The 17,804-nt window shown below is 40.0% G+C and overlaps 1 protein-coding gene across 1 annotated transcript in view; it reads right to left on the reverse strand.

The window, feature by feature from the left end:
• Positions 1 to 3,335: 3,335 nt before the first annotated feature.
• The window catches only part of Dnah5 (dynein axonemal heavy chain 5), a 301,350-nt gene continuing 286,881 nt past the window's right edge, over positions 3,336 to 17,804 (reverse strand). Inside the window, exons 77-79 of the mRNA XM_032898676.1 lie at positions 15,405 to 15,557; positions 14,764 to 14,995; positions 3,336 to 4,450 (exon numbers count right to left, since the gene is read on the reverse strand). Of these exons, the coding sequence (XP_032754567.1) occupies positions 4,299 to 4,450; positions 14,764 to 14,995; positions 15,405 to 15,557 (537 nt within the window). The 3' untranslated portion in view covers positions 3,336 to 4,298. The remainder of the gene's footprint in view (positions 4,451 to 14,763; positions 14,996 to 15,404; positions 15,558 to 17,804) is intronic.

The following is a 17,804-nucleotide window of genomic DNA, read 5'->3' on the forward strand; positions in this document are numbered from 1 at the left end:
TCAAGCTGAAGCTCAGACTCTCAGACTCTTCCAACAAAGCACTGGATTTGTGCTGAGAACCCTGGCCTCAATTGGGCAGCAATTTTCATACTAGTTTGAGCAGGGAATGGGGGTCTCCAGCCTGGCAGTTGCCTTATTTGATCAAGGGTATCTTGGCACATAGGGATAGGTCAATGATAACTTCAGCCACCTTGAGCAGTTTATCTATAACCTCTGGAATTTTAGACACTTTCCCTCTATCCCCTGATGGGCTTGGGCCAGGACAGTTTCTTCCTGGGACTCTTTGTGGTATTTCTATTAACCAGAGTTCAAACTGGGAACAAGCAGGCTCAAGATGGAATCTGCTTACAAATTGGCATTTCTCCTATCACCTGTATTTCTCACGTGACTCTAAGCCCAGAGCCATGTGGCTTATGGTGCCACATGGGATGGAAACAGATCCCCTCCTTGAAGTACATTCACATAGGCTTTCATTTGTTGTTGTTCTTTAGGACTGACAATCCCTTAGATAGTTCATTAGACTTTTTCACAGGCTACAGGACAAGGTGGGTGGGGTCAACCCTGAGACCACCTCTCCCTTCAGTCCATTTCACATTAGACCTCCCTTATTTCTTTCAGCACAAGCCTTGGCTCCAACATAATATATACAATATATATAGTATATATATTATATAAAATATATAATATGCTCTTCTCCTCCATGATTGTGCTCACTCTCTCCCTGCTGACTCTTTTTATTATAGATCTGCATAATCATGGTTACTAACAACCAAGGAAGAAAGTCAATATTGGGTTTTCTTAAAAAAATCTACTCTGCAAGTGAAATTAGTAAAACACTTCAATTTAGCCTCTCGTAAATTCTAAGGACTAAAGAGGAAAGCAACCACATTCTCTGCCAAAAATATCATAAGAATTGTATCTAGCCTGGTTGCTAGAATTATCACCTTCTGAAACTTCTTGAGCCAGGTCTCTATGGTCCATATGGTCCTCAGCAATACTATCTTCCTGGCTCCCACTTGGGTGTTCTATTAAGGCCTGCTTTTAACATTAAACCACTTTCCCAGTCCAGACTCCCAAAGTCTACACATTCCTCAAAAACAGAAACAAAACACAGTACAGTCAGACTTGTCATAGCAACAGCCCACTCCATGGTTCCAACATCTGTCCTAGTTACTTCCCTATCATTGTGATAACCTTAACCATTACCATCACCAAGGCAACTTACAGAAGCAAGAGTCTATTGGAGACTTAGTTTCAGAGAGTTAAAGTCTGTGACATCATAGCAGGGAGCACGGCAACAGGCAGACAGGCATTACACTACAGCAGTGACTGAGAGCTTACATCCTGATCCACAAACAGGAAGCAGAAAATTAATTGGTAATCACATGGACTTTCGAAACCTACCCCCCAGAGACACACCTCCTCTAACAAGATCACACCATTTAATCCCCCACTCCAAACAGTTCTACCAATTGTATAGGTATTCAAATATGAGTCTATGGGGCTCATTGTGACTCAAACTACACATGGTTCAATCATAAAAGGTCACTGGAGGCAAGCAGCATCCAGGACAGAGATGATATTCAGGATTACACAGCTCTTCTTTGTCTCCTAATAGAGACATGATCTCCCCAACTCTGGGTTTCTTTACTTTTCATCAATATTCCTTATAGAGTAAGCTAAGGAGGTTACTCTGCAGCACTATGCATCTGCCTCTGAATGTAAGGGTGCTTTGGGAAGAAAGCCTTACCTTATGTCTCAAGTCTAAAAGGTTTCTAGTTGTCCAGAGGGTCATGAAAGAGCTCTTGGAAACATAGGAGATAAAGAAGAACTAGAGAAGAACTCAGTGGGGAGGGGCATAGGGGTGCACATCAGACAGACAAAAACACACAACTGCTGTCTGGCTTACAGGGCCATTGCAGTTATATTCTTCACACTCACTAAAGAACAAATAGTGAGTTTAAGGACACAACACCATAAAGATCACTTGCCTAGCATGCCTAAGACACTTGGTCCAAACCAATAATACAAAACAAAACTGTAAAAAGAGGAACATGATGGCGTCATGTCTGCTTACTCACCCTTGATGTAATGAGAATTCTGCCACAACCTGTGATAATCATACCTGCAGTATCCAGTATTTTTCTTCACAGCTCTTATCTTATAATCTTGATATCACTTTTTATACACCCTACATATGTCATGCTTCTCTCTCTCTCAAATTGAGATTATATAAAATTGCATGCCTGAATGCTTGTTTTGTGAATCTACACCGTATAGGTCCATTGTATCATCAGAGAGGCAGAGGACCCAGTACATAGGTGTTGTAAAATAAATACAATTTAAATAACTCATCAGTGAGACAGATGGGTAGGAAAGCCCATCTGCAGTGGCACAGGCCCAGTCCAGTAGTTTATACTGCATCCTAAGTCATCAGTAGAATCAGCCATTTTTCTCTCCCTCAGAAATCTGATTCAGAATGCTGATCACCTTCCCATCAGCAGGAAGAGATGGGTTGGGACCAGATGGCCAAGCAGAAAGGGGTCCTGTGCCTCATCCTGGCTTCATGGTTACATTAAGTTCATTTCTAATGTTTTATAATTGTTTGTATTATGTCCTTTTCTACTTTGTGTCTCTGGAACTTGCAACTCTATACTAACAGTTTGCATCTTAAGGTTATATGAATTACAGATTTTCAAATTTGATAGAATAGTTTTGACAGCATTTTTTTCTAGTTTCTCAATAGCAATTACCCTCTTTCAAGAAAAACAATAAACAATCACAATTTAGTCATTTACTAACAATCTTTTATTAGTTTGCATCACATTCTAATTTGTATTATCTGTTTTTAAGAATGAAATAATCAGCAATAATTCGCAAGGATCAACTGATATAGTCATCCACACAAGAGAAGCAATTTAAATGGGAGCAGTATCCCCTACCATCAGTAGGAGTCACAGGAACTAAACAGGCACAATGAGTACAAAGTAGCAATGCTGATCAGAGACCTATTCGTGGTAGGTAACAGACACCCTCCCCTCCCGCTGGACACAGAGAAAACCCATTACCTCAGAAGAAGCTAACCAGACCTACATAATTCTAATCACAATGCCAATTATATTTCCTAGTCAATACATAGTAGAAGAAGCAGAAGGTCATTTATACCCAAAACTTAAAACAAAATAAATGAAGAATTTTCTAGTTAATAAAAACCCTTTTGGGATTGCCTCACACACCTTGTGGGTCTTTGATCATCCCTATTCTTCCAGCCATTACATTTCAAATTGCTATGTTTAGTTTTCTTATATTATTATTTAATTTTTGCCCACATTCACATTTGTAGCTGTGATCACAGAAAGATCAATACTTCGTAAATGGGATGTTTCTCATATTAGTCTGCTTGTCATTCCTTCGAATGAACTCTCCAATAGCAGCTGTCTAATACATCCTGGTTTCTGTTAGCATAGCTTTACAGCTGAGCATGTGGAGCAGGTCCACTTATTTCCTTTATTAAATACAACTTTATATATAAAATTTGCCTTCACTGTGTTTACCCCCTTGGTATAGAGCAATAAGAATTTAAGCCTGTGGGTGTTTTTTTATGTTTCTTTCTGTTTAAATTCTTTTACAGTTAGATTGGATCAATTTATATTGCTCTAACTATTGTTCTAACGACATGTGAGTACATCAGTGGTACAGACCCCACACTTTTTCTTAGACATCAATCATCACCTTCTTTACTAATTATAAGCAACACTGAATGTTGCTCTGCATGTTTACACTACAAGTTCACCTGAGTTGCCTCTTTACAATCTTAATCCATCTTCCATTTCCTGTTATTTTGTAAAATTGATTAGCTCCTTGAAGCCTTGAATATAAGTGTCCTGACCTGGCCAGAAAGAAAAGGTAAGAGAAACAAAATTCACACAGGTCTACCATGTTAGTTTACAGAACCTGGCTGCTACCAGAACCACATTAACAAACAAACAATCCCCTGGAGGCAATAGCATCTGTTTAACATAGACTTCAGATAGAATGAAAAAGAAAATACATGATTAGAGGTTTGATGCCCACAATTCATTAGAAGGTTGTTCATTATGCTTTGAAATCAATAAGTATCTTTCAAACAAATGCAGGATTCAATCGCCAATAACAAAACACGTAAAACGCAGCTAAGCATCCAAGGAAGTGTATGGGGCTGTGTCACCTCATTCATTGCACACAACACAGTCTAATTTATGCATGTCCAGCACTGACAGAGAAATTAAGATTAAAATACTTTGGATCGTGTGTTTCTGTTACTTGACATCACAGAGAAGGGCAACCCCACGGAGAATCCAGTGTTCAGGGGCCTGGGCTGTCTTGAGGTCCACAGCAGCGATGTAGTTCAAGTCTGTTCGAACTGGCTTCTTGTAGATGGGACAGCAGTACAACCGGGGATCTCTTGCAGCTACAAAACACAATTTACAGCAGAAAGGAATTTGATTGATTTCTAAGTGAAGCATCTCAGAACACAAGCCAAGTTTGTATACTCTGGAGGTCATTCCAAGGCTGGACAAGGTTGATAGAGTGAAGAACTACTTCTGAAATTGTAGCATCCCTGCAGGTTGCAGGCACTATCACATCAGCTATAGAAAGACATTCAGCCTCCTATTGCTCTTGTTAGTCTCTCACCTGTGACTTCAACAGCAATGGCCACTCATTTTCTTCTTCTTTCATTCCACATATGAATTTGGCATTCCTTTCTACTCATTCCTCTTGACCTCTCTCCCTTAAGTCTTATGCACCCACTTCCTCTTCCTTTACCATGCTTTTAAATCAGTGTTTGTCAGACAAATGCAAGGGTCGGTCACCAATGACAAAACAAGTAAACTACAGCTAAGCATCCAAGGAAGGAAGCATGTGGGGCTTGTGTTTGGCACAAGGACCCACCCAGTTTTGATTGTGTTGCCTTTATTTCACATTCACCAGTTATTTATATTCTCATTTTCAACCTTCTGTGATGTAGTTTTCATCGTACTTAAACCAAAGGAAAGGGAACATACCCAGCCAAACAAAGTGTTGTGAATTTCTTTTATAAGCAAAGTCTCAAAAATAGCTGAGAAAGAGAGAAACAGCCATGGCCATGAGATTCAATTCTCCCTTGAGGAGACAGGAAAACAGCACACTCTGAGATTCTGTTCTCTTTTGTAGAGTCCAGGGCTAATGCAACTTCCAAAACCAACAATGCTGCTCTAGTGCCTGCCCATTCCTCAAAGATTACCCCATAAATCACGCACCGGCTCCTTCCCTCATGCCTTGGACACCCCATGCTCATAGACAGAGCCAAGTCTGAAGAACACAAAACCTACACTAGTTGTGCAGGCCCTTTTTTTAAAAAACTGTGAAAATTTACAAATATTAATTAAATCTAGGAGCAGCCTGGGAAATCACATTCCGCTCACACATTATGAAGTGCACTCTGCCCACAGCAGTTTACCTTCATATCTATCTGTCTATTGCCCATCTCAGGAAGTAGTGTGTTCTTCTGTTCCCTTTGAAACTGTAAAACCTTTCAGAACAAAAGTTACACACACACACACACACACACACACACACACACACACACACCCAGATGCCTGCACTACTCTGGAAAGCATGTGGAGCATTATGTATGACTCTTGGAACTGCTGAGAAAGAACCACATTTCACTAAAAGTGAAACTTGACTTACTCCATTAGCTTAAGGAAGCTATGCATTGGAGTAGTTCAGATTTTAGTAGCAAATTATACAAGCAAGGTAAAATCTTACTATTTAACTGAATAGAACCTTCATCCAGCTATCTGTGTGTTTTAAAATATCCACTATAAATTATCTCTAAGGGTATACTATATTATTATATCATATCAATCATATCACATTATATGTATATCTTGATATAAAATAAATATTCTGAAGTAGTGACTTGGAACAGTGGTTATCCTACCCCAAGTGAACATATGAGGACATTTAGGTTTAGCACAACTATGGACTTGCCGAGTATCTAGTGAAAGGATGCCGGGATGTTGCAAACAACCTATAATTCAGAGAATAAAAAACTACAATGGGATTATCCAAAGCAAAAGCTTATATGGTGTTAAGCCTGGAAGACCTTGTGCTAACAGTAACAACTAAGTCACAGTTACTACAGTACTGAACAGCTCGCTATGAATTTGATCTCTTAAAGTCATCCATCAGAAATAAGCAATAGAATAATACTCAATAATTCTCAAGCTTAGGTGCTCCTTCTTCAGTTATTCTTAGAATAATACTAGTAGCACTAGTTGAGAAAATATATAGAATGCAATGTCTGTGTGTGTGTGTGTGTCTGTGTGTGTGTCTGTGTGTCTGTTTGTTTCTGTGTGTGTCTCTATGTGTCTGTGTGTGTGTTTGTGTGTGTGTGTCTGAGTGTCTCTGTGTGTCTGTGTGTGTATCTCTTATGTGTCTGTGTGTATCTGTGTGTGTGTCTGTGTGTGTGTGTGTGTGTGTGTGCGTATGTGTGTGTGTGCGTGTGTGTGTGTGTGTGTCTGTGTGTGTGTGTATGTGTGTGTGTGTGTGTGTGTGTGTGTGTGTGTGTGTGTGTGTGTGTCTGTGTGTGTGTATGTGTGTGTGTGTGTGTGTGTGTGTGTGTGTGTGTGTGTGTGTGGTGTGTGTGTGTGTGTGTGTGTGTGTGTGTGTGTGTGTGTGTGTTGTGTGTGTGTGTGTGTTTGTGTGTGTGTGTGTGTGTGTGTGTGTGTGTGTGTGTGTGTGTGTGTGTGTGTGTGTGTGTGTGTGTATGTGTGTGTGTCTGTGTGTGTGTGTGTGTGTGTGTGTGTGTGTGTGTGTGTGTGTGTATGTATGTGTGTGTGTCTGTGTGTGTGTGTGTCTGTGTGTGTGTGTATATGTATGTCTGAAGTTCTGATCAAGTAAATGGCTGGCAATGAATCACAAAATATTAACTATACTAACTGATATATTTAAATCCTTTAATTCTAGAACCTACAAGCTACCACAAAACACACAACTAATTGTTCTTGTTGTAAATTTGATTAACAGTCATTTTATAAACCTCGAAGTAAGCCATTAGAGTCTTACTTTTTAGTCTAATAATGATTATAACAATTATACCTTGTACAATATTTGACTACTTGGATTTTAATTCCAAAATAAATTGAAATTATAAAATAACAGAATCCTTTTTAATAAGCAGAGGAAAACAGTTCTCTGAAATGTTTACTCAGTTTTATTTATTTTTAATTGATTCTTAACTGAAGATGCTCACAGCACGTAGCAAACATCTGAGACAGGATTAGAAGTCACCCCAAATATAATTTCATGGTGAAAATCCCACCACCAAACAGATTGTGTGTACTCAATCCCCTGCTTAGACAAGTAACTTTGAAGATAAGTGCTCAGGGAGAACAACTTAGCCACATATGTTTTAAGCTTAGGGTTCCAGGAAACAGATTGTGGGGCATGAAAATGTGTGGCCTCCACACTGAGGATCCTAAGTATCTTAATAAATTGTGTGGGAGAAATTCTGCTTTCTGGTCACTTAACTTCCTTACCTGTTCCATGCATTCATTCACATATACCATGTATGTTTCTGCCAATACCCAAAATAACCAACTTCCCAGTTCTAAAGGATGTCCTTCCATTTTGCTCCATAAATGTCATTCTTCCCATCTTAAAATCCTGTGATTTAAAGCAATAATGATAGTAGTACTAATAAAAGTATTTCATTTTGTGGCTTCGGAATGCTCAACATGGTCAGTTCAGCTATTTAAACAACTCTGTTGTGGACACTGTCATTAAGTATAAGATCTTTACCCACATTACAGATTAGAAAGATGAAACCTAAAGAAGTGAGATACTTCTCCAAGACTTTAAAACCTTAAGATCAAACTGGGACAGAAGGCCCACAGCCTATTAGGCTCCTAATCTTTGCAAAACTTGGCATGTGCCATGTATGGGTGACTTTGGTCTTGTACCAAGTATGGCTGACTCCTGATCTTTTCAGCAGGATGTGACAATGAAGTAGACAGCCCAGTTCAACTTGCAGCATATTCCAAAGCCAAACGGTGAGCATCTGCATGCATCCCACAGTGGCATTGCTGCTTGGTAGCCATAGTCATCAGCAAATCCAACAACCTGAAACCTCAGTTTCCCCATCTGTAAATGGAAAACTATTTACAGATTTGTTGGGAAGTTTAAATAAGAAAATTTTTGTGACTGTCCACTAAAATATAGTACTTGATGCTATACATGACATTTACTTTTTCTAGTCTCCCTCAAACATGTATGCTTACACATACATGCATGTATACACATTCTCATGCTCACACATGCACACACACGTGTGCACAGACACGCATGTACACATATTCATATGTTCACACAGGCATGCACATGCACACATTTATGCAAACACATACATACATGTATTCATATGCATGCACACACATATTCACATACTCCCCCAGGCATACACATATTCACACACATGCATACATATGCATGCACTCACTTACATGCACACATATGTATGCACACACATAAATTCGTGCCTGCATATGCATGTACATACATATAGGCACATTCATACCTATACATATATTCATGCAAACATCTTCATGCTCACAGATGCATGCCTACAGACATAGACATATTTTCAATTTTACTTTTCGCTAAGAAAATCTCCCCAGACTGATGCTCCCCATTTCCTCTACAGAGTTCTAGATTTGTAAGTTAGAAGTGGATTAACTACTGTGGGGCCCCAGCAGTCAGGAAGTTGCCTCCCAACTGCCTTATGTAGCTTGCCCTATCTCACACAGTTACCTCCACAGTCTTGGATGAGAGTGAGCCAAGGCGTGCTGTGAGAAATACAAATATTTATCTGGCACAAAACAACCTCACAATCTTCAGAAATGCTGAAACCTCCCTCACACCCTGTGGAGTGTTCAGAGGACAATGCCTTGACCCACCCCAAACATTCCAACCCCTCTGTTCCCTCCAGCTCCTTTTAGTTACAGCCCTGAAGTTTGTTTAGACACAGTATTCTGCCCAGATAAATCATCCTATAGAGTGGTATATTTTCTCTGCTATTCTCAAAAGAAGCTGCGAAGAGGCAGGTAGAAAATCTAGAATTTGTATGTACAAAGTTTTCCCATTTTTGAGAATCCCATAAACCTTTAGTGTTTTCCCTGTGATGTCCACATGATAAGCATGAACTGTTAAATTTAGAGATACGCCATTCCCATATTTTAGTATTAAAACAAATATCCAGTTACCTTCCCTTTGAAAATAAATAAATCAGCCCTGTTTCTGTACTTCAATAACAACTTTATTTTAAAGTGATAAATCACCTTCCATATTAATGCAAAAATCTATTAACTGAGAATTTTTTAATTTTAAAGTGATACATTTGGAGTGTCCTTTGGTCGTTGACGATGCCACGCTCCTGTATCTCAATTAGAACCTTATTTAGTTACCAGAAGGAAATCAAGTGAAATGTTGAGCATGAGAGCAGCAATAGCGGTGTTACGTCTTCCATTAGCAAATACCACTCTCTCCAACCACAAAGAAAAACAAGTTTCTACCAACATCTGCTAAAACAAGGAAAGGATAAAGAACTAAATTGCACTTCTATTTTCCATGCCTTGAAAGAGTTCTTTTTCCCATTTGCTTCTTTTGTCGCCCACCCTCACCTGCAGCTAATGAGTCTCAGCACTGACTGGTCCAGCAGGGTGGGCTCAGCTGCCCTATAAAAATCTGCTATTAAATGATTAAAAAATTGCCTCTATTATGAAAGTATGACTGTATTGTGGCCATGCTGATAGGTTCAATGCCGAATTGCCTTGGACTTTACAGTCTAGTCACAAGGAAAGCAAAACAGTGCCCAGCTCACTGTGGGAAGGTCATCTCTTTGTTTTATGTAGAACACACTCTCACAGCACATTGACAATACGGTGATAAGATGAGGCAAATTTTCAAGGACATATTTTGGGTAAAAGGAATATGTCATTAATAATTCTATAAAATAACTCCTGCCCCAGGATTTCACACCAACAGTCTAAAAACTGACTTTCCCAAAACCTCCGTTGAATCTTGTCTCAGCCCTTCCAGTCATAAGGAAAGTTCAGCCACAGAATCCAGAGCGACACTTGTGCAAGCCATGTGCTGATAGCCCGCACATCCCTCAGTGGAGCTCAGCTCCTGCCTCATGCCTTCAGCACCAATTCTTCTAGAGGAAATCCACAGCTAATTTCACAGGAACTCCCCAAGCTAAATGCTTTCTAGAAAACTTCATATAATTCATGATACCCAGCATGGTTCTGAAGGTGATTGGTATATACTACAAATTACAAAGGAAAGCTGGACTTTTTTGAGATTTTTCTTTAATGTCATTATTGTTACAGTTACAGCTTAAACATTACAAAAACCAACTATACTGAATATATAGTGGCTTCTCCAGATCAGGCTTTTAAAAACTTGTACATAGACTCTTAGAATGACCTCCTCCTTCTCCTCCTCCTCCTCTTTCTCCTCCTCCTCCTCTTTCTCCTCCTCCTCCTCTTTCTTCCTCCTCCTCCTCCTCCTCTTCCTCGTTCTCCTCCTCCTCTCCTCCTCCTTCTTCTCCTCCTCTCCTCCTCCTCCTCCTCCTCCTCCTCCTCCTCCTCCTCCTCCTCCTCCTCCTCCTCCTCCTCCTCCTCCCTCCTTCCTGTGCCTTATCTAGCTTCTCCAGTCAACAAGAAATGGATTTGCACTGAGATCTCCAAGATCATTCCAAACTCTGCAGTCTTAACTCTGGGTCTTAATCCAGAGTTCAGGAGTAGACTGAGCTTTCTTGTACCTGAAAATATGGAGATGCTGAAGGTTCCCTAGTACTGTTCTTCTTTGCCCTCTTGGTAACTGCAAGAAGTCGTGCTATGATCCTGCCGGCCTTTGTTTTGTTTCAACATCCAGCAATAATGTGTAGGCTCATATTTCTTATACTACCCCAGCCCTTTGTAATCAGAGTTAAATTATTGATAGGTCACAGTGCTCTAGAATTGTGATATATACTGAAACCCAAAAGGGTTGTGCACAGCTGGAATTATGCTTCTCTCTCTCTCTCTCTCTCTCTCTCTCTCTCTCTCTCTCTCTCTCTCTCTCTCCTGGCATAAGTCCAACACAGGCAGATCTTAGAACACACATGCCAGAAACATTTTCTGCCATGGACCACAGCCATCCATTCTGTGACATCATTTCTCTGCACTTCTGGAGCTTAGACCTTCTGCTTGAGCGACTCTATCTACCCAGGCTCACCAAGGGGACTTGAACAAGAAATTGCCCCATTAAGACATGTATTCAAACACTTGGTCCCCAGTTGATGGTGCTGTTTAGAGAGGTTATGGAACCTCAAAGAGATAGAATCTTGGGAAGTGTGTCATTTGGGGGCTGGCCACAAGCATTTATGGGCTGTACCTATTCATGAAGAGAGGAAACGCCGGATGAGCCTTATTTCTTTCTCTGATTCTTTGTTTTTCTCTGTTTCTGTTTGTCTCTATCTCTCTCTCTGTCTCTCTCTCCCCACCTGTCATTCTCTCTCTGCCTTTCTCTTTCTAGCTCTCTGTCTTTCTCTGTTTCTGTCTCTGTTTGTCTCTGTGTATCTGTCTTTGTGTGTCTGTTTCTGTATCTCTCTCCTCCCCTTCCCCCCCCTCCCCCTCCCCTCCCCTCCCTCTCCCTCTCCCTCCCTCCCCCTCTCTCCCCAACATGTGCAGGTGAAATGCAATCCACTTCCTCTCTGCCTAGCTGCCAGGCTGACCCCATGCTCCTGCTTCCATGCCTTCCCCACCGTTATGCTACCTCTGCATACTTCTGCATACTTCCCTTTGTTGCTGGATGGCAGCAGGCCTGATTGGTCGCTGAGACTCAGTGAAGTTTTCCCTCCTTTCTGAACTCTTAAATTATCTCATGCTCAACCATACATACATGTATATGTGTGTTTTCCTTAGATGAACAAGGACTCTGACACCTGTACATGCTGTCTGATATGTGCATATGGTTTCTGATACCTGCGCATGCTCTCTGATACCTCCACATGCTCTCTCAGTTCTCTGTCATCACCTCATTTAAAACCATCATAAATACAGATTAACAGATGCTGAGATCCTTTGGGAGATGTCAGGTTAACTTCCTGCAAACCTCTGAGAATATCACATTCATTGTCGATCAATCAATATATAACCTTGTTTATGTGTGTTTCTGTTTGATAGCACCTTTTATATGTATCCTGATATCCATTAACATTCAAGATTGCCAGCACTATAACATGCACCTAAAGGAAGTTTATCTAATATATACCTTGTCTCCATAAGTTATGCTATAGGGACTTCCTATCCTTAGAAAGGTAAATTTCTTTAAGTACTATAATGGCAAAGAGTAATATTAAACAGAAAAATAAATCATATAATTGCATTATCATGTATAATATTTTCTGTCTTCTATTTACTTTATATAACATATATAAAGCATGCATATATGTGTATCTATGTAAGTTATACATAAAATATTAGGTATAAATATATAGAAAAATATATAGAAAATATATAGAAAATGAACCCTGTAAATGGCATTTATTTATGCTATAATGGCTCAAACCAAGAGGCAGAGCATTCCTATATTCAGCCTCACCTCAGAATCAAGGTTTTTATTAGGCAGCTCCAATATTGTTCTTCTCTGTGCACATCTAGGGATGACTGCAAGCACTGACATCAGTATTATGGATAAACTTTAATATAAACACCAAATATGCAAGTAACAAGACCTGAAGATAGTTGCTTCTTTTTTTGGGGGGGGGGGCATTGATGAACCGTTTATTCAACAGAAATCTGAATCAATTATAATGAACACCTGCTACATTGCACCTGTTAATAGTTGCTTCTTATATCTACTACATCACGGCAAACGGAGCCACAAGAATGGGCATCTTGTCTGGTCTCTGCTTTTGCAGCTTTAACTGCATTTGGCAGTTGGCAAGAATCAGGTAGACAGTCACTGAATGGCTTGGTGAACTCATGCTATTTTCCCTCTGCCAAGAAAAATCTTTCTTCAGCTCCAAGCCACACTCATTCTTGTCCATATCTCAGAATGAGTCTGTCTAATCTAAGCCCTCACTCACACTTGTTTCCCTTCTCTGTTTCCTAAGCATTCTGAACACACCTATATCATATTATTTTCCAATTGTATTTTAGCATTAGTTTTTATTGATTTTGCTCACTAAACTATGTGCCCTTATGGGCAATATCTGGCTCATAATTATCTTTGTCTACTAGTCTGTAAGGTTGTAGGTAATATACGTTAAACAACGAGCAAGTGTTTGTTTGCTTAGAAATATTTAGGTGCTGCAGAGAAAGCAAAGCACTTGCTTTTCTTGCAGAGAATATGATTTCTTTCGTAGCATGTACATGACAATTTACAACTGTCTATGACCCAGTTGGAGGGCATCCAGACCCCTCTTCTGGTCCCAGGCATACATGTAATACACAAACATACATAAAGACAAAACACTCACACACATAAATAAATAAAAAGTATTAAAAAGTAAATAAATATTTAACCCATGCCTAGACTTGGGAGGCTGAAGGAAGAGGATTGCAAATTCAAGATCAGCATTTACCTTGTCTGTGGGAGACCTTGAATTCAATCCATAGTGTGTGTGCACTCGCGTACACACACACACACACACACACACACACACACACACACGCGCGCGCGCACACACATGCACACGCACACGCACACGCACATGGAAAAGAAAAATGTAGCTCACAACCTTTTCTGCCTGAGCCAAGTTTTCTAGTGTGATACTTATCCATGGGATTATAATACCATCAACCTTCAAAGATATGTTACTCTTCCTTTATTTATCCAAAGAAAAAGGCACTTATATCATTAAACCACTTCTTCCTGGAAAACCATCATCATGCCTGTCTCTGGAGCTTCTAGGTCATGTTCACAAAGGGACCCAGTTCCCTGGAGGGAATAGGAAGGAGGTTACTGGAAGACAGCTGGATGGGTACAGAAAAAGCCTCGAGAAAATGTGAGGTCACAGTGGGAAACACTCGATGCAGTTTTAGATTTCTGAAGTAGAACTTTGATAATGTAGAGTAAATGAGTGCTCCATTGAAATGGTATTTTTCTAGTGGATAAAATAGGTACCCAGCATTTTACATTTAGCTATATGATTAGGCCAAATACCTCCAGATACCCATTTAGATTTCACATCCTGACTCAAACTCAAAACTAGTAGAGCTACACTTCCTGGTGAGTCCTGTGTACAAATTAATTAATTAATTAATTAATTAATTAATTAAAATATAAAAGCAACAAAAAACTATTATTACTTGCCTCACTCCCTCCTCCTGTCCATTCCTCAATATCAGGCCAGGTCCAACAACTCATGATGCTCAGTTCCTGTTCTTTTGGTTCCATAGTAATACTTCTTCACTCCATGTATTTTTTTTTCTGATCTTATTGGTAAAACTATATCTATCATGCATATGCTATCTGCTTTACCAGACAGACAAGAATTTACTATTGTCTATATAATAGCACCCAAGAAAAGGTCTGAAAATCAGTAGGTATTCATTAAGCAGGGGTATGAATATGGAACTGGTTGGCATAGTAAGTCTCTACTGTCTGATAGCAAAATAATGAGACTGTATGTATAACATCAGCCAACCCTGTGATACTAATCCTTTTTGAAGATGCAAGACAACTTACTATTGTTTTCTGCAAAAATCCTTATGACAGGCATCAACTCAAAAAGCACTTTGGGTTTGGATTCAATGAGTTTCATGTTCCTTTTGTCCCAGCCAGCACCCTCAAGATATAAGCCGTAGACATAGACCCCTTCTGTAGGAGGAGCAGAAATGTCGTCCTTCATAAATTTGGTGACTTCATTGCAAAGAACCATATTATCCAAAGCCCATCCTTTGTTGGCTCGAGTTATTTCCTATTCAAGTGAGCAAAAAGAGATAGGGAATAATTACAAGCTTTTCTCAATAGGACGAGCAAAATGAAGATCAAGCTATTCCACATGATCCTCATTCAAAGGAATTAAATTAAAGAATTTAAAAGATTCTCTCATTTAAAAAAAATGTTCACATTCTAATTCAACCATGAGTACTTTAAAGGGCGAAGCTATAAAATCAAATCAACATAGAAATAAATAAATAATAATAAATAAGTCCTTGCAGGCTGGGAGTAAATAGCAATATTTATCATCGCAACAAGGTGGCTGCCAGTACCAAAGAGAAGTAGTCATTCTCTGTCTCATTATATTCTTCAAAGCCATCATGAAATAAGAGAAGGTTGTAGAGAGAAATCACAGTAACACAATGAGCCCAAGTGAAAGCTATTACCTGTCGCATTGCAGTTAAGAATCCCTGGGGGTTAAAGAAACCTGTCATCCAAAAGCAGTGGGGTCTGCCGTTGGAAACCCAGGATGTGAACTGGCAGTTTCTTTCTAGAAGTTCAGTAAACCAGAAGCCCAGGGTACTAGAAACCCATGATGCCTGAAAAACATAACGTTAAAACAACCCTTCAATCGAGGTTTGATTCAGCCCTGTAAATGGAGCTCACTCAGAAAAACAAGCAGTAATTTCATTGTAATTTCCACTGAGCTCTGACCCATAAACTTTTCAGATTATTCTTTCTCCTTCACATTAATGACATGAAGACAAATTAATGATTCGAATTCACAGAGCTGTGAAAGATGACACTACGGCCACCTTCCACCTGCAGCTATGTTCACCACCCATTGTAAAGAATTCAAAACCATCTAAGGAATAAAGTTTAAAAGGCTTCCATTATGATCAGGCTACAATTTCAATAGATACTGTATAAGACATGGTTTTTATTTATATAAGTGAACTCATGGTATCGTCAAGATAGGCCAACACTTTAAAATGCATCTTTGTGCAATGCCTCATAGAAGCCGTTCCCTGTTTATCTTAATGAGGCAAACAACAGTTGTTCCCTCGAGTGTGTGTCCCATTAAGAGGCAGAAAGGGAGACCTGGCTTCCTTTACCACCCGCAATTCATTTGTACTCGCCACTTCTAACTTTCTTCCCGAATTCATTTGAGTAATTTCCTTCATGACAACGGGCATGGATGTCATTAAGGCAGCAGGAGCAGCACCGTGGGGAAGAATCTGCAAATCATAGGTTATAATATTTCACGGTAATTGCAACATTTTCAGTAGGAATAAATGTCGTAATCAACCTGGGTAGGTATCTCACTTGAATTTCAAATATCATTACAATTAATTTCCCCATATTTCAAGAGTTTCTGCAATTCTACAGACTGATAGTAACATTAATAGAAGAAAAACTGCATAAAATGGTAATAATTTAAGAATTAGTTAGTTCATTCTATCCTACCTTCATAGGTGTGTTAGGTTAAAAAAAATGTGCTAAATTCACATTTTGTCTCAGAGTAAAGGGAATATTATACAAGAGGCTGCTGCCTACAGAGACTTGTTCTGTTCCAGAGCTTCTCTGGGGCTGGCAGGGCCGAGTGAGATAGCTTAGAAGGAACAAATGTCCAAGGCTGGTGACTTGGAAGGTTCTCCATCTTGTTGGCAGTGAGAACGGGACATTCAAAAGGAAAATACTCCAGGCTTTGCACTAAATTTGTGAAAGCTGAGAAAGAAGAAAAAGGGATCCAGGCAATGCTGATTTAGTGTTCCTAGGTCATGTGACTCAAGTGGTTCATAGTGACCTCATCAAACAAGGCAGAGAACACACAAGAAGTCCTAGTTACACATTGGTCAAGATCTGGAGAAAGATATGTGAGGATCAGCACTGATCAGCCTGTGTGTGTGTGTGTGTGTGTGTGTGTGTGTGTGTGTGTGTGTGTGTGTGTGTGTAAGAGAGAGAGACAGAGAGAGACAGAGAGAGAGAGGGGGGGAGGGAGGAGGAGGGAGGGAGAGGGAGAGGAACAGAGAGATAAAGACAGACAGACAGAGGAGAGGGAGAGAGAGAGACAGAGAGAGACAGAGAGAGAGAGAGAGAGAGAGAAAGAGAGAGAGAGAGAGAAAGAGAGAGAGCATGCCTATACCCATGTATGCACTTTTAGAACCAGAAAAGGAAATTAGGGGTGGCTTAGTCCTCTCTACTCCCCAACTTCCCTGCCCAATCAGGCTTCCTTGCTGAACCAGGATCCTGCTGTCTCTCAGGATCTGCCCACTGACATCCCCTAGTGGTGAGGTTACAGGTATATGAAGCCACAGATGACTTTTAACTTGAGTGCTAGAGATTTGAACACAGATCCTCATGCTTGTTTAGTAAGCACTACTACTTACTAATAAAGACCTCTGTCCTGAACAAATCTTCCCCAAGACACCTTCTGGTTCTAATCCCATCAAGATACTTTTCTATTTTGCTAAAAAAAATACAAGCACCCCAAAAATTCATTCTCTAAATTGTGTCTCTATCTATCTGCTGATACCTTCCTCTACCTTCTCAGTCTGGCCCAATCCTCAACAGTCTTGCTCTTCCCGTCCCATATACTTCATGTTCAGCATTCAGTACCTTGAATCCTCTGGATCCTCCACCTCTTCCCTAACCATTGCCTCCCCACTCTCTATACACCAAAGCCAGTCTCCTGTAAGACAGACTGCTGCTTTTACTGTCTGCTGTCTTCCTTGCAATATCACAGCCCTCAAAACCAGGCCTGTGCCAGATCCTCTTGTGTTTTTCATTATCTGCTCTTCACCTGGAAGTCTTTTCTTTTCTGGAGTCTTGTGCCTACACATATC

The sequence above is a fragment of the Rattus rattus genome, chromosome 3 (assembly GCF_011064425.1).
Source record: "Rattus rattus isolate New Zealand chromosome 3, Rrattus_CSIRO_v1, whole genome shotgun sequence".
Taxonomy (NCBI): domain Eukaryota; kingdom Metazoa; phylum Chordata; class Mammalia; order Rodentia; family Muridae; genus Rattus; species Rattus rattus.